Source organism: Clavelina lepadiformis, chromosome 7, assembly GCF_947623445.1.
Source record: "Clavelina lepadiformis chromosome 7, kaClaLepa1.1, whole genome shotgun sequence".
In the NCBI taxonomy this organism is placed as follows: domain Eukaryota; kingdom Metazoa; phylum Chordata; class Ascidiacea; order Aplousobranchia; family Clavelinidae; genus Clavelina; species Clavelina lepadiformis.
The window spans coordinates 18,466,709-18,493,613 of record NC_135246.1 but is presented as its reverse complement, the minus strand read 5'-3'; the positions used below and the strand labels follow the sequence as shown (position 1 = coordinate 18,493,613).

The 26,905-nt window shown below is 35.9% G+C and overlaps 3 protein-coding genes across 3 annotated transcripts; all 3 read right to left on the bottom strand.

The window, feature by feature from the left end:
* Positions 1-1,047: 1,047 nt before the first annotated feature.
* On the bottom strand, positions 1,048-3,020 carry LOC143465702 (uncharacterized). Its single transcript, XM_076964133.1, has one exon. It carries the CDS (start codon positions 2,001-2,003, stop codon positions 1,050-1,052), a length of 954 nt encoding a protein of 317 aa, XP_076820248.1. The 5' UTR covers positions 2,004-3,020; the 3' UTR covers positions 1,048-1,049.
* Positions 3,021-21,547: 18,527 nt separating this feature from the next.
* Positions 21,548-24,143, bottom strand: LOC143465322 (uncharacterized). The gene has a single exon (XM_076963550.1). The coding sequence runs from the start codon at positions 24,051-24,053 to the stop codon at positions 22,413-22,415; it is 1,641 nt and encodes a 546-aa protein (XP_076819665.1). The 5' UTR covers positions 24,054-24,143; the 3' UTR covers positions 21,548-22,412.
* A 124-nt stretch (positions 24,144-24,267) lies between these two features.
* LOC143465321 (uncharacterized) lies at positions 24,268-26,436 on the bottom strand. Its single transcript, XM_076963549.1, has one exon. It carries the CDS (start codon positions 26,296-26,298, stop codon positions 24,514-24,516), a length of 1,785 nt encoding a protein of 594 aa, XP_076819664.1. The 5' UTR covers positions 26,299-26,436; the 3' UTR covers positions 24,268-24,513.
* Positions 26,437-26,905: the final 469 nt, after the last annotated feature.

Here is a 26,905-nt window from a genome sequence, read left to right as displayed (position 1 = left end):
TTTCTGCAAGAAGTTTTAAACACACGTCTTCCATGTTTTCTTGCATTTTGTCAAATTCCAACTTCACATATTGTCGCATCACTGATTGTTTTCAAAATAATCTTGACATGCTTACCACTTGGATAACACTCCATAGTAAAGTATAAAAATGTGAGCTAAAAAAACAATGATATTTAATGTAGCGTTTGATGGATATCACATTAATGACATGATGATTATATATGACATTGTTTATATCTGTAACTTATTTGTGTGAAATGAAAATGAACACGCAAATCGGTATAAATTATTACAAGTATTCAAGGATGGAGAAATCAACTAAACTCAAATGAAATTGAGAACAAAATGTGCTTGCATTGCTATGTGAAGCAAACAAGCATTGCTTATTTGTTAATGCTAATATCGCAATAACTTTGTATGTAAACAACACTCAAAAACATGTTTAAAAGTTTCGTAAAATTTAAAATTCATCATTGCAACCTCTACGTTTATAACAAATCAAGAAAACACATTAACTGAATATTTCACATAAAGTCAAAAGCAAAGTTCTTGTGAAATCAGATCACTGATTGCTTTTACGACAACGTCAACCAGTCTACAACCTGGTTGACACTCCATAGTTGAATACATTGCGGTTTATACTTGTGGCCTATTTGCAAAGAAAATGAATGTGAATAGCAGGAAACTGCACATGATGTGAACATAGAAACATGTAGAAACCAGGAAAAATATTACATCAATCCAAAGATATTGCAATCAGCGAAAATCAAGATAAAAAGAAACAAACATCCAAAAATGGTTTATTTATTGTAATGTAACTTTTGCAAATTTTGAAAAAGGAACAAATTTTAACGCTAACATTACTGTTACTCTAAATGCAAAGAAATAACAAAACAATGCCACATCTACATTTATAATTATAGATCTGATTAATACCTAAACCAGACATTTCATTAAAAACGCTCTACAGTAGAGATTTTCTCATGACTTTGCAAATGGCCATTTTGTAAAAATGAATTTCAGCATACATCGCATTAATAAGTACGCTATCAAGTATGGACTTTCATATGAGTTTTCAAAGTAATGTTTTGTGAAAATGTTTTGAAACAAACATCGCATTGATAAGGGCGTTCTCCAGTGTGGACTTTCATATGAGTTTTCAAAATGCTGTTTTGTGAAAATGATTTCAAACAAACATCACACTGACAAGGGCGCACTCCAGTGTGGACTCTCAAATGATGTTGCAAATGGCTGTTTTGTAAAAATGATTTCAAACAAACATCGCATTGATAAGGGCGCTCTCCAGTGTGGACTCTCAAATGATGTTGCAAATGGCTGTTTTCCGAAAATGATTTGCAGCAAACATGGCATTGATAAGGGCGGACTCCAATGTGGACTCTCATATGATGTTGCAAATGGCTGTTTTGTGAAAACGATTTCATACAAACATGGCATTGATAAGGGCGCGCTCCAGTGTGGACTCTTAAATGATGTTGCAAATGGCTGTTTTGTGAAAATGATTTGCAGCAAACATCGCATTGATAAGGTCGTTCTTCAGTGTGGACTATCAAATGATGTTCCAAATAGCTGTTTCGAGAAAATGATTTGCAGCAAACATTGCATTGATAAGGGCGCTCTCCAGTGTGTGCTTTCATATGACGCTGTAAATTTCCATTCTCCGAAAATGATTTCAAACAAACATCACATTGATAAGGGCGCTCTCCAGTGTGGACTCTCAAATGATGCTGCAAATTGCTGTTTTGAGAAAATGATTTGCAGCAAACATTGCATTGATAAGGGCGCTCTCCAGTGTGGGCTTTCATATGACGCTGTAAACTTCCATTCTCCGAAAATGATTTCAAACAAACATCGCATTGATAAGGGCGCTCTCTAGTGTGGACTTTCATATGTTGCTTCAAAGTGCTGTTTCGTGAAAATGATTTGCAACAAACTCGACATTCATACAATCGTTTACTCTTGTGAGTCTTTAAGTGAATTTTCATTTTGGTTTTTTGTGTAAAAGATTTATCACAAACGGCGCAACAGAAATCTTTTATTTTGTCATTTCCAACAGTTCATGAAAATTTAACCTCTCTAGTATTGCTCTCACGATTTGTGATGTTTTTATCAGGAAACTTCGTAGCCAATTTCTTGTATTTCTCCTGTAAATTTCTTTTATTTAGGTTTTCAGGAACAACAACCTCGCCATCAAATACTGGTTTTTCTTCAATTTCTGACTGAGAGAAAACATTGCTTGACATAAGAGTAAATGTTGCATCTGTCTTAGTCGGGACTTCACATAGTGAAGTTGATTCACTTCTTGTCGCATAGCTTCTCATTCTTGCAAAATCATATAATCTTACCACTGATTCTTTTAAAATAATCTCCACATGTTTATCACTTGGATGACACTCCATAATAAAATACAAAGTTGCTTGCTAAAACAAAACATAATTTGATGTTTGATGTATCATTGAATGGATACCACATGAAAGACATTCCATGATTATACATGACAATGTTTATATTTGTAACCTATTTTCGGGGTAAAGAAAATGAACATGGAAATCTGTTAAATTGTTGGCAACATAAAGAACCTTTTAAAATTTACAGAAGCATTCAATTACAGTTGACTCCACTTAATTCGAAAACTTTGATTCCGCTCACTTTTGGCCGAATTTAGCGGAGAAAGGGCTTTGTCCGAATTAAGCGGAAAATCAATCGTTAGTTTCATGGTCATGCATAAAGGCAAAAAACGCATTTAAAATACTGTTATGTTGCGTAATAAATAAATTGCAGCTGCGCTATACTGCAGTAACTGGCACTGATCGCATAAAACAACTTCGTTTACTTTTGTGAGCAATTTGACTTTTTGTGCTAAACTTTTCTGTACAATTTTGTCCTACAAGATGGACGCAACTGTACCGAAGTAAAAGCGACTATGAAGCTGGCACGGCGTTATATGAGTTCATTGTCGAATGTTACTGCATCGATTGTCATTGTTTCACCATAATCACTCATAATGCAATTGAATCTTATCTTAAAACGAACGAAGTACTGTTTATTGTGTCATAACCTAACGATGGAATTGCTAACCTGTGTCGGAATTAAGCGGAGAATTGTCCGAATTGACAGGAGTTTTTTACGTTTTACTTTTGTTCCGTTCCCGAGCATTTTAGCCGAATAAAGGGGTTGTCCGGGTTATCCGGTGTCCGAACTAAGCGGATTCGACTGTACGTTGCATTCAACAAAACTCAAAGCAAAATGAGATAAACATGTTCTAGAATAGGGTTACCACAACTGAAAAAATTCAACTTCCTTGTAACAGATGGAAAAGAGCACAGAATTGTCACATTTGTTTAGTCCAACAACTTTCTGTTTATTAATATTAATATTGTCTGGTTAACGAAAATAAAGCCAATTTTGTTGCACTCACTACCTAAAAGCTACAAATACAAAGGTAGTCCGCAAGACAACATCATTGTAACAGAGAAGAAAAAGCTCAGAATTGCCACATATGTATAGTACAACAAATTTCTGCTTATTAATGTTAGACCTATTGTCCGCTTAATAAAAAATAAAGCCAATATTTCTGCACTCACTACCTAAAAGTTACAAATACAAAGGTAGGTATGGTTACTACAAAGTAAACAGCAAAATTGATCTCACAAAATAAAATAGCCTAGTCAAATGACTCGACCAACAAAAAAGCTAAATCACATAATTACCGAGTAATGAAAGTTATATACTTATACTTATGACCTATTTGCTAAAAAGATGAATGTGAATAGCAGGAAACTGCATATGATGTGAATATAGAAACATGTAGAAACAGAAAATATTATTACATTAATCCAAAGACATTGCAATCAACGAAAATCAAGACAAAATGACAAACACATCTAAAAATGGTTCATTTGCAAGTATTTATAAAAGAAACAAAACTTTTATACTGCAATACATAACAATCATTGGCATAAATAATAAATAACCAAACTAGCTTTATGTGGAGGAAATATTAACGCTAACATTACTGTAACTCTAAATGCAAAGAAAAACCAAAACATTGCCACATCTACATTTATATTAGATCTGACTAACACCTAAACCAGGGGCGGGCAACTTCTTCGGTAAGCGAGCCTGATATGAGAAAATGAGGTAGCGGCAGGCCAGATTCCTGAATAGAATGGAACGCAGCTTTGTCTTATTACTTTTTATGGTCGAAAATGTTTGCTCACAAATCTATGTAGACCCGAACAGAACAAAGTAGAATCATGGCCATCTTTCTCAGGTTGGCAAACTTGGACTTTTTCAGAGGCGCAATATAGGGATTACGGCAGAACATGGCCGGAGGCCACATTATCATGTAAGACCGGAAACTGTATGCAAGCCTGATCCGGCCCTCGGGCCATATGTTGCCCGCCCCTGACCTAAACAAAACATTTTATTAAGGGCGCTAACCTGTGTGGACTTTCACATGACCTTGCAATTGGCGATTTTGCGAAAATGATTTACAGCAAACATGGAATTGATCAAATTCAAACCCACACCAAATTTATAAATTAGCCTAGTTCTGCAACCAGCTGTTGTCAAACCAATGATAAACTAGTCTGCATCGACATCACATGCGCAGTAGACCGCAAAATTTCTTAGTTTTTTTAATTTGAGTATATGACGCATTCAGTTCAACATCTTCACAATCGCCGGGTTGCCGCTCAAAATTGTCTTTTTTTGTGAAGTGATCCCTTACTAGGGGAACTTTTTAATCCAACTGTCTAAGGCTCTAAGCAATCTACATGACGAGTTGACGTACTGGTTTTACTGCATATTACAGATAAAAGTCAAGGGCATGGGTAAAGATTCTGCCTCTGATGCGGCTTTTCGATCATCATTGGGATCACCAGCAACATTTGACTAGGATATGCCAATCTTGACGGTAAAGTATAAACACTATTTTTTGTTCCATTTCAATCTGACTCCAACAAACAACTTGGGATTTCTTTTCATATTAATGCGAAATACATTAGTTGTTTACATTAGAAAACAAGTTATTTTCGTAATTAAAAGACGACGCCGTTTAAATCTTCTTTAATCTTAATAGTTTGTTTTGTATGTTCTAATTGTTGTGAAAGCTCATCACTGATTGGTTTTCATACAACATCAACCAGTCTACAACCTGGTTGACACTCCATAGTGTTATATGACACGGTTTATACTTATAACCTATTTGCTAAGAAAATGAATGTAAATAGCAAAAAATTGCATTTGATGTGAATATAGAAATAGAAAAAAAACTGGAAAAATGAATACATCAATTCAAATACATTGCAATCAGCAAAAAAATTAAACAAGATGTTTGCGGTGAAAAACATAACAATCATTGCCATCAATAATAAATCACCAAACCAGTTTTATGTGGTAGAAGTTTCAATGGTAACGTTACTGTACATCAAATCTGAATGTAAACAAATACCAAAACATTGCCACATCTACATTAATAATAGATCTGATTAAAACTTAAACCAAACATTTCATTATTAATGGTGCTCTCCAAGTTGGACTGCTCTATGAGTTTGCAAATTGTTGTTTTGTAAAAAGAATTTGAAACAAACAAATGCATGTAATAAAATACCAAAAACATGTCATAAACTCTCATATGATGCTGAAAATCGCTGTTTTAGGGAAATGATTTGATGCAAATCTTGCATTGATTTGGAGATAAGTCCATGGGAGTTCTTAAATCAGTTTGCAGGTTTGCTTTTTTTTTGATAGATTTATCAGACACTGAGCAACAGAAATGCTTCCGGTCATCTTTAACAAATGTCATGGAATGCTTAACCTTGCTTTTAAACTTTTTACCATTCAATGTGCATTCATCAGGAAATTCCTTTGCTGACATATTATATTTTGGGAGTGAGTTTGTTTCATTCAAGTTTTAAGGATCAACAAGTTTGTGCAAATGTGTGAAATTTGCTTCATTCTCTGACTGAGTGAAAATATTATTTAACACTGCAATAATCTTGTCGTCAGACTCAACTCGAGATACCTCTCAATCTCCCATCGACTCTTCTTTGATAGCTTCAATGTGAGGAGAAACAAATGCAATCTACGAATGACCTTCCTTAATACAAATGTCAACGTCAGAATTTTCATCTTATGGTTGCAATATTTCCTCATTTGGCATTGAACTGTTCGTGGGTTTGGATTTCTTTATTTCTGAAAGAAGTTTTGATTACACATCTTTCATATTTTCTTGAATTTTCTCAAATTCCAACTTCTCATCTTGTCGCATTGATTTTAATTCAGATTGTAAAATCATATGACTGATTGTTTTCAAAATAATCTTGACATGGTTACCACTATGATGACACTCCATTGCAAAGTATAAAAATGTGAGCTAAAGAAACAATGATATTTAATGTAGCGTTTGACGGATATCACACGAATGACATGAAGATTGTATATGACATTGTGTATATCTGTAACTTGTTTGCTGGAAAATGAAAATGAATACGCAAAACAGTATAGATTATTACAAGTATTCAAGGACGGAGATATCAACAAAACTCAAAGCAAATTGAGAACAACATGTGCTTGCATTGCAATGTTTAACCTGTGTTAATGCTAACATTACAATAACTCTATATGTAAACAAATCTCAAAAAGTTGTTTAAAATGTTCGTTAAAGTTAAAATTCATCATTTCAACCTCTACGTTCATAACAGACCAAAAAAACAAGATAACTGAAAATTTCTAGTGATATCAGATCACTGATTGCTTTTAATACATCGTCAACCAACCAACAAACAAACCTAGTTAACTTGCAATAGTAAGTCAAATGCTAAGAAAAGGAATGTAAAAAGGAAAAATCTGCATTTGATGTGAATACAGAAATAAAAAGAAACTGGAAAAATAAGTATATCAATTCAAATACATTGCAATCAGCAACAATCAAAACAAAATGAACATGCTATGAGGGTTCATATGTCGTAACATGAATTTTGAAAATGAAACAAGATATTTATAGTGCAAAACATATAAATCATTGACATAAATAACAAATCACCAACGTAGCTTTATTTGGTAGCAGTATTATTGCCAAAATTACTACAGCTTTGAATGTAAACAAATATCAAAACATTGTCACATCTACATATACAATAGATTTGATTAAAACTTAAACCAAACAGTTCATTAAGAGCGCTCTCCAATATGGACTCTCATATGAATTTTCAAAATGCTGTTTTTTGAAAATGATTTGCAGCAAACATCGCATTGATAAGGGCGCTATCCAGTGTGGACTATCATATGACGCTGTAAATGGCTGTTTCGCGAAAATGATTTGCAGCAAACATCGCATTGATAAGGGCGCTCTCCAGTGTGGACTCTCATATGACTTTTCAATGTGCTCTTTTGTGAAAAAGACTTCAAACACACATCGCATTGAAAAAGGCTGTAATGGAATGATTGGTTATTGTTGTTGAACTTGACTTTACCAGTCACTCCAATACAATCTTTGATTGTCTGAATGTTTATTGTCCTCGATATAATGAGTCTCAAGGCCGTTGTTTGCTTAATCAATCCTAGACTCGTTTGTTCAGCTAAAAGCTGATTGTCCTGTAAAGCCGACAAGCAGAGTTGTCTGACCTGACACTGAGCTTGTCTTAAATTGTACTGTTCAATAGTTTGCACAAATTGTTGATTGTATAAACTGGTTATATTGATTCTTCGTTGTACGATTACAAATTGACAGAACATTGGCACATCAACAGTATTTTATTCAACAGTCAATGTAATAGCATTTTGGCTTAGCTATATTCAACTGCATTAAATTGCTGATTGCTGATTATTCCCAGACTAGTTAATTCGTAAAGCCATACGCTAACAAACTTATTTTTGATAAGCTGAACGCATACGAAAAAGGCGAAAATATTACGTCACAACAATGGTACAGGAAGTGATTGCGGGTCGTGTTACACTTTGCTAAAGCGACCCTTAAGTATTAGAATTGAAATCTCACATAATCTGTATATTAGTTTTGGTTATAATCACAATATTATCACATAACCCCCCCCTAGAAATTGTTTTAAAATGAAATTTTAAAGCAATTTCGAAACAAAATAGAAATAAAGTCTCGATAAGCCATAATTAACACAAAGTAATAACAACAAAATCCATATAATGCGGTTAACATAAAGCAAATCACAACAAATGTTAAAACACAAGTATAATACAGTTCATATTGGTTATATATCAGTAATAAGGCGTTCACATGTATGCTTTGAAGTCATTGTGCAAGGTTAGTGCACAATTCAAACCAATTATGATATGTATGAGAGGTCAGAGGTTAGTTGTTAACGAGCGTCACTTTCTGCTGAGTCACTATCTTCAGAGACATTTTGATTATCATTGTTTAAGTCAGATCGGCTAGCATGAACTATGACAGAATGATTACGATAAGCATATATTTTCTGACGAATAACGGAAACCAACATAGGCAAGGTTAACTTGAAAAACCAGAAAGTGAAAACAATGCTCCAAATATAGCTCAAAATCAACAGAATAAAACAAAAGCCACTAAGTATTGGCGATGTTATGCTAGAAATCATCTGTAAAAACACATTAGTTAAGGTGTTATCAATATTTTTCTGTACATATAACATATCTGCTGTATTTTCTGGATTCGTTCTACTTCCAATAAAATGGTATAATTGGTCATGCATCAAACGTGCGCGACTGACAGCTTGTAAAATACCTGATAAGTCGTCAAAGTCGTTACCACTGCTAGGAAACAAATGAACAAAGTTAGAAAAATCTATTTCAGAGTAGGGTGCTTGTACAGTAATTAGAGCAGGTAAAAGTTTCTGGACGTTCTCATGGCGCATAGAGAGTGTATAATTATCAAACACATAATAAGCATCATTAATAAGAAAAGTCATGATTTTGCCAGGAGTATATTTTTCTACATACTTAACTCCCTTATAAACTACATCATTCGTGCCAACCTGGCCAATATATTTCGTCCCATTATTGTCACTAAATTCTACGAGAGGTCGAGAGGCAAAAAACTCCCCATGTTTCAAATTATGCAGTAGAGTAGCTGAGATATTTTGGCATGCTACCTCAATCAGTAAATCGCCTAATGCCACGCCAGTGGCAGGACGACCCAAAAGTTGTGTTAGGACTTCACTTGGAAACAATCGTCCCACTAAAAGATACATATTTGTCAGATACTCTTGTATTTGACATTCAAGAAAATGGATATCAGACGTCAAAAAGTGAAATGAATCGCTTGTTATGTCATTGACTTCATTCAAAAAATATGTTTCAGCGGTATGGAAAGAAAAGGAAGGAAAAGGTATATCATTTTCCGCTGCTATTTTGCCCAATTTTATGCCATCAAAACCATTGCAGCTGTAGGGTCTTAAAATCAAACCCCCTGGTGTACAAATGGTGTCTGACCCATAGCACTTCTGTACGGGATTTGGACAGCGACTTCGTTGATGAATGCTGATGCCTAGAGACTTTATCTCCAGACGAATGAGCTTGTGGTTCTTGTTATAATGCATTAAAAGTTCTTCGTGCTTTTGACCTACACGTTTGTAAGGACACTTGGCTTTTATCCTCGAAACCTGCCACACAAAGGTATTTGTCGACAGTGTGCAGCTACCTTGAGTAAGCTTGCAGTTCGTCATGGCTCCAATTGCACTTGATAACTGGTCTGTAGCATGATCATAAAGTGCAGTAGATTTAATCAGAATGGCGTTATAAGCTGTATGTGTGTAGCCGTGTGGCCAGACATACTTGACGGAATTAGAATTATGAGTGCTCCATGTAAAATCATTAGAGCTTAGTAACGGACCATAGCCCGGGGCATGTTTGGTTCTGACCCAATCTGCACAAGCTTCTATGCTTGGTGCAGGATTAATGAGTGATTTTTCATCACACGTTTTGGCCCCAAAAAAGAAATAAGTAGTTTTAAGAGTCGTAGAAATAACTGAACATTTGAATATGGGTATGATTTTCCTCTTTGGAACAGGATCATAGATCGACACTCCGCATTTCTGAATTAGTGTTGCATTCTGTCTCACACACTTATGAGGTTTGGGAATCAAATATTCTCCAGTATGGATATTATCATGACACAGCCTTAAATGCAGCCGTGTTCCGCTTATGCAGGAAAAAACAAAAATGCTTACAATACACAATGAGATGATTGAAGAACGCATTCTATCGAAAACGTGCAGGCTTTGTGATGACACGTCCAGTTCTCGTGGTGTACTGAGGAACAGGTTCTTCGTCAGCGTTTATGTCTTGTGACACAGGATGTGAGTCAATTTCCTCTTCTGCAACAGAAAATGGTAAGTCAGATTGCAAAATTAAGTTTTCATCATCGTGGCATGAATTATTTTGACTGCTTGTGTTTGTCAAAAAACTTTCAGCAGGATTTGGTACAGGTATATGTCCAGCTTTCAAGCGATTTATGCTGATATTATCGATTCTACTATTCAAATCAATTGTGAAAAATTTTTCTTGACGGTCAATTACACTATATGGTCCGCTATAGGGTCGCTGCATACCTGTGCGAACACCGTCATGCCTAATAAAGACATGTGAACAAGTTTTGAGTTCTGGATCAACAAATGTTTTGATTGGGTATGGTTCATGTGGTGGAACATATCTTAAAGTGGCCATGAATTGAGTCAGCTGTTCTACATATTTTGACTGTGGGATTATGTCCAAGCTCGGTGTTTCAAAAAATTCCCCGGGCAACCTTATTGAAGTACCAAAAACTAATTGACTTGGGGCGCATTCAATGTCCTCCTTTACGCTTGCACGAATGCCTAGCATGACCCAACCTAAATGAGAATACCAATCGTGGTTACATGAGTAAGCTTTTAAGGCTGTCTTGAGGGTCCTGTGAGCTCGTTCTAGCATTCCATCGCTTTGCGGATGATGCGATGTTGTGTGTATCAACTTAGTGCCCATGAACTTTGCCATTTCGTGCCACAGCTGAGAGGTAAACTGTCGACCTCTGTCAGAAGTTATGATCTTTGGGACGCCAAAGTTTGCTACCCAATTCAATATAAAGGCGTCGGCACATGACTTTGCAGTAATGTCTTTTAGTGGAATTGCAACTGGATATCTTGTGTACCTATCAATCACTGTCAACAGATAAGAATAGCCATTAGATACAGTAAGTGGTCCAACAATGTCAACGTGGACATGCGAAAATCTCTCGTCTGGCTTCTTAAATGTTTTCAATGGTGCAACAATATGTCTACGCACCTTTGTTTGTTGACAAGGAATGCAAGTTTTGCACATGTCCCTAATTTCAACCATCATTTTAGGCCAAACAAAACGTTCTGCTATGAGTTTTTGAGTTACCTTTATTCCTGCGTGACTTAACGAATGAATCGTGTCAAAGATTTGTTTTCTGAAGGAAGCTGGCACAACTGGTCGTGCTTGCTTGGTTGACATATCGCATAAAATGCTAACGCCATGATCCGGTAACGTCACCCGTTTCAATTGCAGCGAGCTTTCTCCATGGAGTATTGCATCCAACGTGCGATCTGTATGTTGATGACTGGCCATCTGCAAATAATCTATGGAAGGCAAGTCATAATTTATACCAGCCACTGTTATTCGTGAAAGGGCATCAGAAACTACATTGGATTCACCTGAAATGTGTTCAATTACTGGACAAAACTGTGCAATATACGACAAATATCTGAACTGCTGTGCTGTGGCATTGTCTAATTTAGAATGAATGCCCGTGACCAATGCTTTATGGTCAGTGAACAGACGGAATTGTCGACCATCCAAAAAATATCGAAAATATTTGATGCTAAGGTATAAACCAAGTAATTCGCGATCATACACACTATATTTTCGTTGTGCTTTGGTAAAAGATTTTGAAAAAAATGCAAGTGGCTGCGGACAGCCATCTATTACTTGTTCTAACACTCCAGCACAGCTTACGTCTGAAGCATCAACAGAAAGTCTGACTTCCGCGTCGTGCACCGGAAATGCCAATTTTGTGGCTTCGCATAGCGCCTGCTTTGTTTCCTGAAATGCTTGCCTGGCAATCGGAGTCCATATGACGCGTCTTCTGCCCGAACCAGTGCCTAAAAGCTTGTTAAGCGGATCTTGGATTCCTGCAGCATTGGGTAAGAACCGTCTATAAAAGTTCACCATACCTAAAAAGCGACGAAGCTCCTTGATTGTCACAGGTAGTGGGTATTTTTCAATAGCATCAACCTTGGATTTGATTGGACTGGCTCCATCTTTATTTACAGTAAAGCCAAGAAATTTCACTTCTGTAGCATTAAACACACATTTTTTCTTGTTAACAATGATGTTGTGTTCCTGAAAGCGTTGCAAAACAGTTTCAAGATGCTTCTTGTGTTCTTCAGGTGTGGAACTAAATACAATGACATCATCAATATAATTAAAAGTGTAATCTGACAGTCCTCGTAAAACATTATCTATGCAACGTTGAAAAGTTTGTGAACTGTTGCACAATCCCATGGGAAGTCTGACATATTGGTAAGTGCCACTTGAGGTGGTAAAAGCTGTTTTTGGAATGTCTTGATCTGCAATTCTAATTTGGTGAAAACCTTTGAGCAAATCCAAAACTGAATAAATTTTAGAACCGGCCATGGCATTTGGGAAATTATTAATCAGTGGCAAGTTGTAAGTGTCAAATTGCGTTTGTTGGTTCAAAATTTTATAGTTGTTAACAATTCGATATTGACCAGCATCTTTTTTTTGAATTAACATTACCGGCGAGCTGTACGGGGAATTACTTCTTTCGATGACACCAAGTTCAAGTAATTTGTTGAGCTCTTGTTTGAGTATCTTTTCTTTCTCAGGAGACATCCGATAAGGCCTGCAACGTATGGGTTCACCTGTGGTTATAATGTGATGAACAGCATTGTTTATTGGCCGCTCGGAATAAGCTGAAACATCAAAAACATTAGGATAAGTTTTAGTCAAATCTGCAAGCAATCCATCTGACGTCATGTCAGCTTCTGCAGCCTGCGAAATAGAAGAAGGCTTAGTTTCCTGACAGCAGCTTGCAGAAAAAGGCCGTTTGGGTGTGGTAAAATCTGTGACGTCATTTTTGGCACGTGGCAGTGTCAAACGCTTAGCAGTGAGATCAATATTCAGACCAAAATGTATCAAGAAGTCAGAACCAATGATAGAATAAGCTATATCACTACTCATTTCAAAATGCCACAAAAATGTCCTATTGAGGTTTAATGAAACCTTCAAAGGCTCATTGCCCTTGATTACAATACGTGAGCCATTGATAGCATTATAAAATTTCTGCTTAAAACCATGCAAAAAGTAATCACTATGTACTTTTATCATACTGACTGGGGACCCTGTGTCTACCAAAAATTTGATCCCAGTCAATTTATCAGTAATAAAAAATAGGTGTGATGATAGAAGTCCACCAACAGTTCGCAACCTAGAACGAACTGTTGGTTCTAGGCGTTTTTTGGACGTGGCCCTGTCCACGCACAAGGTGGAACACATTTATAGGCGTCACGACCAAATTTCTGATGAAAATAGCAAAATTTTGGGCGACTGTCAAAATGATTTTCCCTTCTGGAATAATTGCCCTGTGTACGATTTGGTATGGCTCTTTCAAAGCGACGGGGTCTGCGGTCCTCAAAGCTATGGTTGAACGTTGGTCTACGTTGTTCTGGTATCCTCGGTCTAAAATCAGACCGACCAAAACGGTTTGTGGGACCTGAAAATTGCCGATTGAAAGTCTCACGGCTTTCTGGACGTGAAAAATTTGCAGATTGATATCTAGACCTCGGGTTTCTATCGCCATTTGCAGTGTCATCTGAAGCTAGCTTATTAAATTTATCAGTCAGGGAGCAAATTTGACTTTCCAAAAGTCTATTGACGACAGCCTGTCGATCGTTATGAGCAAAGCTGGAGTGATCATTGAATTCTGGTCTACGCGACTGGGACATGATTTCGTCCGCCCGTAACGACAAATTGTCTAAGTCATCATCCAAATACCCAACCAAGATTTTACGTATATCAGAAGGCATTTTGTCAAGAAACAAATTACGTAAAAGTGATTCAATCTGGGGAATAGATCTGTTCTGAGTGCCCATAAATTTCCTCATGTCCCGAAGCATTTCAGACGGTTTCTGATCACCTAATGATGTATGATGCAATAATCGGTCGAAACGTAAGTTTTCGCTAAGCTCATGTTCAGATAACAGTGAATTTTTAAGAAATGTGTAAGGTCTATGCTCAGGACGATTAAAAATGACATATTCAACGCTTTCTAAGTGACGTGGTCCCAAATTAGCTATGCATAAATCAAACCGTTCAATTTCTGATGTTATATGATGTTGTCTAAAAATACTCTCCGCAATGCCAAACCACAGTTTCGCATTGTGCGCTGAGAACGGCGGTAAGGTAGGGGCAGAGAAGATTCTATCAGAAGTACGTTTAGAAGTACGTTTAGAAGAACTAGGGATTTCAATCGAAAAAGGATTGTTATCGCTAGCAGTGGTTTTATCATTTGCAAACCGCACAGAGCCTCCACTAGTGTCAGCCATTGATCGCTGACGTGAAAAATTATCCATTTCAATTTCAGTATCAAAATCCAAATTACCAGCATTTATGTTAGAGCTATCAGCCATATTAAGATCACTATGTTCAGGATATCCTGAATCAAACAAATCACGCCTAATTGTGCTTAAATTCGAAGGCGGTAAGTTACGTCTTCGACCAAGAAATTTACGATAGGGACCAGAAAGAGAATTAAGAAGGTTATACTTAGAATTCATAAAGGAAAGAAAATACACAACACATTAAAAATAAAAAATCCATGTACCGATTGTCTGAAAGAGGATGTCTTTAAGTCCGTTGAAGTCCCGCGACGTCGAGAACGTTCCAATGGTCTTCTAAGTTGTAGATATCCTTCGATGATGAGAAGGCGTTCCAAGATTCCGAGATTCCAGGATTGAAAAGCGAAGTTTCCACCGATTCGCGGGGCGCCACGTTGTAATGGAATGATTGGTTATTGTTGTTGAACTTGACTTTACCAGTCACTCCAATACAATCTTTGATTGTCTGAATGTTTATTGTCCTCGATATAATGAGTCTCAAGGCCGTTGTTTGCTTAATCAATCCTAGACTCGTTTGTTCAGCTAAAAGCTGATTGTCCTGTAAAGCCGACAAGCAGAGTTGTCTGACCTGACACTGAGCTTGTCTTAAATTGTACTGTTCAATAGTTTGCACAAATTGTTGATTGTATAAACTGGTTATATTGATTCTTCGTTGTACGATTACAAATTGACAGAACATTGGCACATCAACAGTATTTTATTCAACAGTCAATGTAATAGCATTTTGGCTTAGCTATATTCAACTGCATTAAATTGCTGATTGCTGATTATTCCCAGACTAGTTAATTCGTAAAGCCATACGCTAACAAACTTATTTTTGATAAGCTGAACGCATACGAAAAAGGCGAAAATATTACGTCACAACAATGGTACAGGAAGTGATTGCGGGTCGTGTTACACTTTGCTAAAGCGACCCTTAAGTATTAGAATTGAAATCTCACATAATCTGTATATTAGTTTTGGTTATAATCACAATATTATCACAAGGCGCTCTCCAGTGTGGACTTTCATATGACGCTGTAAAGTGTTGTTTTGTGAAAATGATTTCAAACAAACATCGCATTGATAAGGGCGCTCTCCAGTGTGGACTTTCATATGAGTTTTCAAATTGCTGTTTTGCGAAAATGATTTCAAACAAACATCGCATTGATAAGGGCGCTCTCCAGTGTGAAGTTTCATATGATGCTGTAAAATGTTGTTTTCCGAAAATGATTTCAAGCAAACATCACATTGATAAGGGCGGTCTCCAGTGTGGACTCTCATATGACGTTGTAAATTGCTGTTTTCTGAAAACGATTTCAAACAAACATCGCATTGATACGGGCGATCTTCAGTGTGGACTCTCATATGACGCTGTAAATTGCTGTTTTCCAAAAATGATTTCAAACAAACATCGCATTGATACGGGCGCTCTCCAGTGTGGACTCTCATATGACGTTGCAAATTGCTGTTTTGCGAAAAAGATTTTATACAAATATCGCATTGATAAGGGCGCTCTCCAGTGTGGACTTTTACATGACCTTGCAAATGGCTGTTTTGTGAAAATGATTTGCAGCAAACATCACCCTGATAAGGGCGCTCTCCAATATGGGCTTTCATATGACGTTGTAAATTGCTTTTTTTCGAAAATGACTTTAAACAAACATAACATCGATAAGGGCGTTCTCTATTATGGACTTTCATATGACGCTGCAAGCTGATGTTATGCGAAAATGATTTGCAGCAAACATCGCACTGAAAAGGGCGCTCTCCAGTATGGACTCTCATATGAGTTTTCAAACTGCCTTTTTCCAAAAATGATTTCAAACAAACATCACATTGATAAGGGCGCTCTCCAGTGTGGACTTTCATATGACTTTTCAAAATGCTGTTTCGTGAAAATGTTTTGAAACAACTGTCGCACTGATAAGGGCGCTCTCCAGTATGGACTCTCATATGAGTTTTCAAACTGCCGTTTTTCAAAAATGATTTCCAACAAACATCACATTGATAAGGGCGCTCTCCAGTGTGGACTTTCATATGTTGCTGTAAATTGTGTTTTTCCGTAAATGATTTGCAGCAAACACCACACTGATAAGGGCGCTCTCCAGTATGGGCTTTCATATGACGATGTAAATGGCTGTTTTCCAAAAATGATTTTAAACAAATTTTGCATTGATAAGGGCGCTCTCCAGTGTGGACTTTCATATGACGGTTCAAAGTGCTGTTTTGTGAATATGATTTGCAACAAATTTGACATTGATACAATCGTATATTGAAGTGAGTCTTTAAATGAATTTTCATTTTTGCTTTTTGTGTAAAAGATTTATCACAAACATTGCAACAGAAATGTTTGGTTTTGTCATTTCCAACAATTCGTGAATATTTAACCTCTCTAGTATTGCTCTCACGATTTGTTATGTTTTTATCAGGAAACTTTGTAGCCAATTTACTGTATTTCTCCTGTAAATTGCTTTTATTTAAGTTTTCAGATACAGCAACCTCGCAATCGAATGTTACATTTCCTTCGTTCTGTGACTGAGGGAAAACATTATTTGACGTGAGAGTAAATGTGGCATCTGTCTTAGTCGGCAAAATTTCAATATCCTGCAACGACAAAGATTTGTCTTCAATAACTTCAAGGTGAGCTACAGCTGATGCCTTCTTTGAATGAATTTCCTGAATACAAATGCTAGTATCAGACTCAGACTGTATAGCTGATGGCTGCAATATTTCTTCAAATTGCATTGAAGTTTTCATGGTTTCAGTTCTTTTTGTTTGTGCAGGAAGCTTTAAATATTTGTTTTCCATGTTTTCTTGCATTTTTGCAATTTCCATTTTCTTATGATATCTTGTTGCATTGATTTCAATTCTGGCAAAATAAGATCATTCAATGTTTTTAAAACAAGCTCAAGTTGTATATGAGCTGGTTGACATTCTGTAGTTGCATATGATGCTGTTTATACTTATGACCTATTCGCTAAGTAAAGGAAGATAAATGTTAAAGCTTAAAAATGCAGAAATTAAAGAAATCATTTTCAAAGATATTGCAATCAACAATAACCAAAATGAAATGAGAAAAACAAATTCCTAAAGTTATTTAATGCAAGTTAACTGTTTCGAACGTATACAAATGTGCCTTCAACTTTAAGGATTTCTCTGCATGACAACACTGTTACGCTAGCCCACTTGTGTGAATTGTCAAATGGTATTGAAATGGCTATTTTGTGAAAATGATATGTAGCAAACATCACATTGATACGGTCGCTTTCCAGTGTGAACTTTCACATGGATTTATAAATCAACGCTTTGTGTAAATGATTTGCAACAAATTTTGGATTGAAAAGGATGTCCTTCAGTAGGAACTTTCATATGACGCCACAAATTGCTGTTTTAGGGAAATAACTTATTTTATACATTGCATTGATAACGGCGCCTTCTAGTGTGAATGTTAATATTATACCGCAAATATAGCCAGTTAGATTTTATCAAAATTATCGTTCAAAAATCCCAAACTTTTAAGCATTTTTTAACATTTCTCCTTGACGCATATTTGAACAAAAAAATCCTGGACATGTCCGGAAAAAACCTGACGTATGACCCTTTGCTAGCATTGTTATCGGAAGCAAAGAGGCATTGCTTATGTGCAATCTGCGTTAATACTAACATTACTATAACTCGGTATGTTAAAAGATATGAAACACACATCTAAGGGGTTATGAATCAACTCGAAGAGATAGGCTTTTCAATGCAAAATAAATTAAATCAAAAAGCTACTATCGCAAAACCACATCATAAACCATCCGCGAACTTCAGCTTACAACTAGATCAAGGCTAGTTTATGATTGCTTACAGCCTTAATTTGAACAGAATCCTTGTACTTTTAATGAAATGGTTGTAAATGGTAGCTGAACCTGACAACTTAACCCACTTCACTACAATTATTGCTTGTTGAAATGTTTATTACGGGTGATGATATATGAGTCTCGTAAGGATGTTGTCTGCTTTTCTCAACCTAGAACTTAATTGTTCACCTTTACGAATTATTGTCTGCTGAAGATAACAACAAATTTGTCTAACTTAACACTGAAATTCTTCAAGTTGTATGCAACAATGTTTACACACAAATGAAAACTGTATATACTGATTATAATGAACCTTCTTTGAACGATAACATTTCAACAGAACATTTGCACAGCAGCAGCATAAAAACCTCCATATTACAGCGTTGATTGTAACAGCAAGACAGAATGCATAAGCAGCTGTGTATAACTCACATAATACAGGCATGATATTTAATGCCACGACTTTAAACGATAAACAGGAAACAGGATGTCATTGGCAAATCATGCGCTGATCGTCACATACCGTATTTTCTTGAATAGAAACCGCAGCTACTGTTTTTTATTTTCAAAGGTTTTGTGCGGCTTCTATATTTATTACATGAAGTACTGGTAGTGTTGATTAGATGACAATAAAATTCTGCGCTCTCTTTTGACAAAAAGGTTTTATTCTATTACTATTCGATCACTACTACAATGTGTCAACTGCTGTTTTTCGCATGTGCAAGCTATCAATGACAGCCTTTAAATTATACCGAATCGATTTCAGCATTGTCTTCTGCTGTTTTTATGGGAAGGCGGCTTCTTTTGTTTATTGTTAATCAAATCGTGCGGTTTCTATGCGAGGACGGCTTCCATTCAAGGGCGGTTTCTATTCAAAATACGGTACTCAAATTTCGATAACAACCACCTATAAGTTACATCAAGTTTTGAGCTGGAATCTTTAACAGAAATACTCCAAAATACCAAAAATTTAAACCCACATCAAATTTATAATTTAGTCTAGTCCTGCAACCAGCTATCACCAAAACAATAACAAAAAAGTCCATATTCACGTCACATGCGCATTGGACCGCAAAATTTTCTTCGATTTTTCAATTTGACGAAATCAGTGCAACAGCTTCACAATCGATCGCCGTGTTGCCGTCACAAATGTGTCTTCCGTTTGAGAGAAATTTTTAATCCAACTGACAAATCAGTCTACATGATGATATGACATACTGGTTTTACTGCATATTACAGATAAAAGTGAAGGGCATGGGTAAAGATTCTGCCTCTGATGTGGCTTTTCGATCATCATTGGGATCACCGGCAACATTTGACTAGGATATGACAACCTTGACGGTAAAGTACAATCACTACGTTTTGTTCCATTTCAATCTGACTCCATCTAACAACTTGGGATTTCTTTTCATATTAATGCGAAATACAGTAGTTGTTTACATTCGAAAACAAGTTATTTTCGTAATTAAAAGGCGACGCCGTTTAAATCTTCTTTAATCTTCATAGGTTGTCTTGTGTGTTCTAATTATTGTGAAATCAGATCACTGACTGGTTTTCATACAACATCAACCAGTCTACAATTTGGTTGACCCTCCATAGATGAATATGGTATGGCGAAGGTAAGTTGTTGTTGCGTTGTTGACTCCTTGTCTCAGAAGGTTGCTACTTCTGTTGTTTGTTACCTTTGCTCATATATTAAAATAAATGAACACGAGCATTTTAATTCAATCAACCTTTACTCGAAGGATGTCCTGCGCGCAGACAGTGCAAAAGCGAATTTGGGGTAAAACACACGTGCAGTGCCGAAATCAACACGTACTGGGAGCATTCCGAGGGCGCCAACCAGCGACAAGCCAAACAAACACCCAACGGCCGCTACAATGGTGCGACTTATACTTACGACCTATTTGCTAAGAGAATGAATGTAAATAGCAAAAAACTTGCATTCGATGTGAATATAGAAATAAAAAGAAACTGGAAAAATTAATACATCAATTCAAATACATTGCAATCAGCAAAAAAATAAACAACATGTTTACAGTGAAAAACATAACAATCATTGGCATCAATAATAAATCACCAAACCAATTTTATGTGGTAGACGTTTTAATGCTAACGTTACTGTACACAGTGTACAGTAACTCTGAATGTAATCAAATACCAAAACATTGCCACATCTGCATTTGTAATAGATCTGATTAAAACTTAAGCCAAACATTTCATTATTAATGGTGCTCTCAAAGTTGGACTGCTCTATGAGTTTGCAAATTGCTGTTTTGTGAAAATAATTTGAAACAAACAATTACCAAAAACATGTCATGAACTCTCATATCACGCTGCAAATCGCTGTTTTAGGAAAATTATTTGCAGCAAATCTTGCATTAAATTGGAGGTAGGTCCATGTGAGTTTTTAAATCAGTTTGCAGGTTTGCTTTTTGTTTGATAGATTTATCAGAAACTGAGCAACAGAAATGCTTCCGGTCATCTCTAACAAATGTCATGGAATGCTTAACCTTGCTTTTAAACTTTTTACCATTCGATGTGCATTCATCAGGAAATTCCTTTGCTGACATATTCTATTTTGGGAGTGAGTTTGTTTCATTCAAGTTTTCAGATACAACAAGTTTGTCCAAATGTGTGGAATTCTCTCGCTTCATTCTCTGACTGAGTGACAATATTATTTAACATTGCAGTAATTTTGTTATCAGACTCAAATCGAGATACCTCTCAAGTCTCAATCTCCCATCAATTCTTCTATGATAGCTTCAATGTGAGAAGAAACAAATGCAATCTCCGAATGAACTTCTTTTAAAATACAAATGTCAACGTCAGACTTTTCATCTTATAGTTGCAATATTTCCTCATTTGGCATCGAATTGTTTGTGGTTTTGGATTTCTTTATTTCTGCAAGAAGTTTTAAACACATGTCTTCCATGTTTTTTTTGCATTTTATTAAACTCCGACTTCACATCTTATCGCATCACTGATTGCTTTCAAAATAATCTCGATATGCTTGCCACTTGGATGACAATCCATAGCAAACTATAAAAATGTGAGCTAAACAAACAAATATATTTAATGTAGCGTTTGATGGATACCACACGAATGACATGATGATTATATATGACATTGTTTATATCTGTAACTTATTTGTTGTGAAATGAAAATGAACACGCAAAAGTATTCAAAGACAGAGAAATCAACAAAACTTAAAGCAAACTGAGAACAACATAGGCTAGCATTGCTATGTGAAGCAAAGAAGCAGTGCTTATGTGCAACCTGTGTTAACGCTAACATTACAATAACTCTATATTTAAACAAAACTCAAAAACATGTTTAAAAGGTTCATTAAAATTAGTCATGATTGCATCAACGTCTACGTTTATAACAACTCAAGAAAATACATTAACTGAATATTTCACATAAATTCAAAAACAAAGTTCTTGTGAAATCAGATCACTGATTGCTTTTACGACAACGTCAACCAGTCTACAACCTGGTTGACACTCCATAGTTGAATACATTGCGGTTTATACTTATGACCTATTTGCTAAGAAAATGAATGTGAATAGCAGGAAACTGCACATGATTTGAATATAGAAATATGTAGAAACCAGAAAAATTATTACATCAATCCAAAGATATTGCAATCAGCGAAAATCAAGACAAAATAAAACAAACATCCAAAAATGGTTCATATTTTGTAATGTGACTTTTGCACATTTTTAGAAAGGAAACAAACATTTTACAGTGCAATACATAACAATAATCATTGCTATAAATAACAAAATAAAAAAACTAACTTTATTTGGAAGAAATATTAACGCTAACATTACTGTAACTCTAAATGCAAAGAAATACCAAAACATTGTCACATCTACATTTATAATAGATCTGATTAACATCTAAGCCAAACAGTTCATTAAGGGCGCTCTCCAGTGTGGACTCTCATATGATGCTGTAAAGTGTTGTTTTCCGAAAATGATTTCCAGCAAACATCAGATTGATAAGGGCGCTCTCCAGTGTGGACTTTCATATGACGCTGTAAACTGCTGTTTACCGAAAATGATTTCAAACAAACATCACATTGATAAGGGCGCGCTCCAGTGTGGACTCTCATATGACTTTTCAAAATGCTGTTTTGAGAAAACGATTTCAAACAAACATCACATTGATAAGGGCGCTCTCCAGTGTGGACTTTCATATGTTGCTTCAAAGTTTTGTTTTCAGAAAATGATTTCAAACAAACATCACATTGATAAGGGCGCTGTCCAGTGTGGACTCTCATATGACGCTGTAAATGGCTGTTTTGTGAAAATGATTTCAAACAAACGTCGCATTGATAAGGGCGCTCTCCAGTGTGGACTCTCATATGTTGCTTCAAAGTGTTGTTTTCCGAAAATGATTTCAAACAAACGTCGCATTGATAAGGGCGCTCTCCAGTGTGGACTCTCATATGTTGCTTCAAAGTGTTGTTTTCCGAAAATGATTTCAAACAAACATCGCATTGATAAGGGCGCTCTCCAGTATGGACTTTCATATGTTGCTGTAAAGTACTGTTTTTCAAAAATGGTTTCAAACAAACATCACATTGATAAGGGCGCTCTCCAGTGTGGACTCTCATATGACTTTTCAAATTGCTGTTTTGTGAGAACGATTTCAAACAAACATCGCATTGATAAGGGCGCTCTCCAGTGTGGACTCTCATATGTTGCTTCAAAGTGTTGTTTTCCGAAAATGATTTCAAACAAACATCGCATTGATAAGGGCGCTCTCCAGTGTGGACTTTCATATGATGCTGCAAATAGCTGTTTTGTGAAAATGATTTGTAGCAAACATTACATTGATAATGGCGCTCTCCAGTGTGGACTTTCATATGACGCTTTAAAGAGCTATTTTTCGAAAATGATTTTAAACAAAAGTCGCATTGATGAGGCCGCTCTCCAGTGTGGACTTTCATATGTTGCTTCAAATTGCTGTTTCGTGAAAATGATTTGCAACAAACTCGACACTGATACAATCGTATACTCTTGTGAGTCTTGAAACAAATTTTCATTTTTGTTTTTTGTTTAAAAGATTTATGACAAACAGTGCAACAGAAATTTTTGGTTTTATTATTTCCAACAATCTGTGAATATTTAACGTCTCTAGTATTGCTCTCACGAGTTGTGATGTTTTTATCAGGAAACTTCGTAGCCAATTTGCTGTGTTCCTCTTGTGAGTTTTTTTGATTTAGGTTTTCAGAATCAACAATGTCATCATCGAATGTTACATTTCTTTCATTCTCTGACTGAGAGAAAACATTATTTGACATAAGAGTAAATGTAGCATCTGTTTCAGTCGGCAAAATCTCAATATCCTGCAACGACAAAGATTTGTCTGCAATAACTTCAAGATGAGCTACAGCTGATGCCTTCTTTGAATGAATTTCCTGAATACAAATGCTAGTGTCAAACTTAGACTGTATAGCTGACGGTTGTAATGTTTCTTCAAATGGCATAGCATTGTTCATGCTTTTAGTTCCTTTTGATTGTGCAAAAACCTTTAAATACATGTCTTCCATTTTTTCTTGCACCTTTGCAAATTCTATTTTCTTATGATATCTTGTTGTATTGATTTTAATTCTGGCAAAATAAGATCATTCAATGTTTTTAAAACAAACTCAAGTTGAATATGAGCTGGTTGACACTCTGCAGTTGCATAAGATGCTGTTTATACTTATGACCTATACGCTAGGTGTAACGTACAAATTATAAGCTATAAATTTGCAGGTTACACTAAGTAAAGGAAGATAAATGTTAAAGCTTAAAACTGTAAAAATAAAAAAAAACATTTTCAAAGATATTGCAATCAACAATAATCAAAATGAAATGAGAAAAACAAATTCCTAAAGTAAGTTCATGCAGTGTAACGGATGTGAACGTTTAGAAATGTGCCTTCAACTTAAACGACTTCTCCGCGAGAGAACACTGGTATGGTAGCCCACTCGTGTCAGTTGTCAAATGGCAGTGCAAGTTTCTGGTTTATGAAAAATATATGTAGCAAACATCGCATTGATAAGGGCGCTCTCCAGTGTGGACTTTCATATGAGTTTTCAAATTGCTGTTTTGCGAAAATGATTTCAAACAAACATCGCATTGATAAGGGCGCTCTCCAGTGTGGAGTTTCATATGATGCTGTAAAATGTTGTTTTCCGAAAATGATTTCAAGCAAACATCACATTGATAAGGGCGGTCTCCAGTGTGGACTCTCATATGACGTTGTAAATTGCTGTTTTCTGAAAACGATTTCAAACAAACATCGCATTGATACGGGCGATCTTCAGTGTGGACTCTCATATGACGCTGTAAATTGCTGTTTTCCAAAAATGATTTCAAACAAACATCGCATTGATACGGGCGCTCTCCAGTGTGGACTCTCATATGACGTTGCAAATTGCTGTTTTGCGAAAAAGATTTTATACAAATATCGCATTGATAAGGGCGCTCTCCAGTGTGGACTTTTACATGACCTTGCAAATGGCTGTTTTGTGAAAATGATTTGCAGCAAACATCACCCTGATAAGGGCGCTCTCCAATATGGGCTTTCATATGACGTTGTAAATTGCTTTTTTTCGAAAATGACTTTAAACAAACATAACATCGATAAGGGCGTTCTCTATTATGGACTTTCATATGACGCTGCAAGCTGATGTTATGCGAAAATGATTTGCAGCAAACATCGCACTGAAAAGGGCGCTCTCCAGTATGGACTCTCATATGAGTTTTCAAACTGCCTTTTTCCAAAAATGATTTCAAACAAACATCACATTGATAAGGGCGCTCTCCAGTGTGGACTTTCATATGACTTTTCAAAATGCTGTTTCGTGAAAATGTTTTGAAACAACTGTCGCACTGATAAGGGCGCTCTCCAGTATGGACTCTCATATGAGTTTTCAAACTGCCGTTTTTCAAAAATGATTTCCAACAAACATCACATTGATAAGGGCGCTCTCCAGTGTGGACTTTCATATGTTGCTGTAAATTGTGTTTTTCCGTAAATGATTTGCAGCAAACACCACACTGATAAGGGCGCTCTCCAGTATGGGCTTTCATATGACGATGTAAATGGCTGTTTTCCAAAAATGATTTTAAACAAATTTTGCATTGATAAGGGCGCTCTCCAGTGTGGACTTTCATATGACGGTTCAAAGTGCTGTTTTGTGAATATGATTTGCAACAAATTTGACATTGATACAATCGTATATTGAAGTGAGTCTTTAAATGAATTTTCATTTTTGCTTTTTGTGTAAAAGATTTATCACAAACATTGCAACAGAAATGTTTGGTTTTGTCATTTCCAACAATTCGTGAATATTTAACCTCTCTAGTATTGCTCTCACGATTTGTTATGTTTTTATCAGGAAACTTTGTAGCCAATTTACTGTATTTCTCCTGTAAATTGCTTTTATTTAAGTTTTCAGATACAGCAACCTCGCAATCGAATGTTACATTTCCTTCGTTCTGTGACTGAGGGAAAACATTATTTGACGTGAGAGTAAATGTGGCATCTGTCTTAGTCGGCAAAATTTCAATATCCTGCAACGACAAAGATTTGTCTTCAATAACTTCAAGGTGAGCTACAGCTGATGCCTTCTTTGAATGAATTTCCTGAATACAAATGCTAGTATCAGACTCAGACTGTATAGCTGATGGCTGCAATATTTCTTCAAATTGCATTGAAGTTTTCATGGTTTCAGTTCTTTTTGTTTGTGCAGGAAGCTTTAAATATTTGTTTTCCATGTTTTCTTGCATTTTTGCAATTTCCATTTTCTTATGATATCTTGTTGCATTGATTTCAATTCTGGCAAAATAAGATCATTCAATGTTTTTAAAACAAGCTCAAGTTGTATATGAGCTGGTTGACATTCTGTAGTTGCATATGATGCTGTTTATACTTATGACCTATTCGCTAAGTAAAGGAAGATAAATGTTAAAGCTTAAAAATGCAGAAATTAAAGAAATCATTTTCAAAGATATTGCAATCAACAATAACCAAAATGAAATGAGAAAAACAAATTCCTAAAGTTATTTAATGCAAGTTAACTGTTTCGAACGTATACAAATGTGCCTTCAACTTTAAGGATTTCTCTGCATGACAACACTGTTACGCTAGCCCACTTGTGTGAATTGTCAAATGGTATTGAAATGGCTATTTTGTGAAAATGATATGTAGCAAACATCACATTAATACGGTCGCTTTCCAGTGTGAACTTTCACATGGATTTATAAATCAACGCTTTGTGTAAATGATTTGCAACAAATTTTGGATTGAAAAGGATGTCCTTCAGTAGGAACTTTCATATGACGCCACAAATTGCTGTTTTAGGGAAATAACTTATTTTATACATTGCATTGATAACGGCGCCTTCTAGTG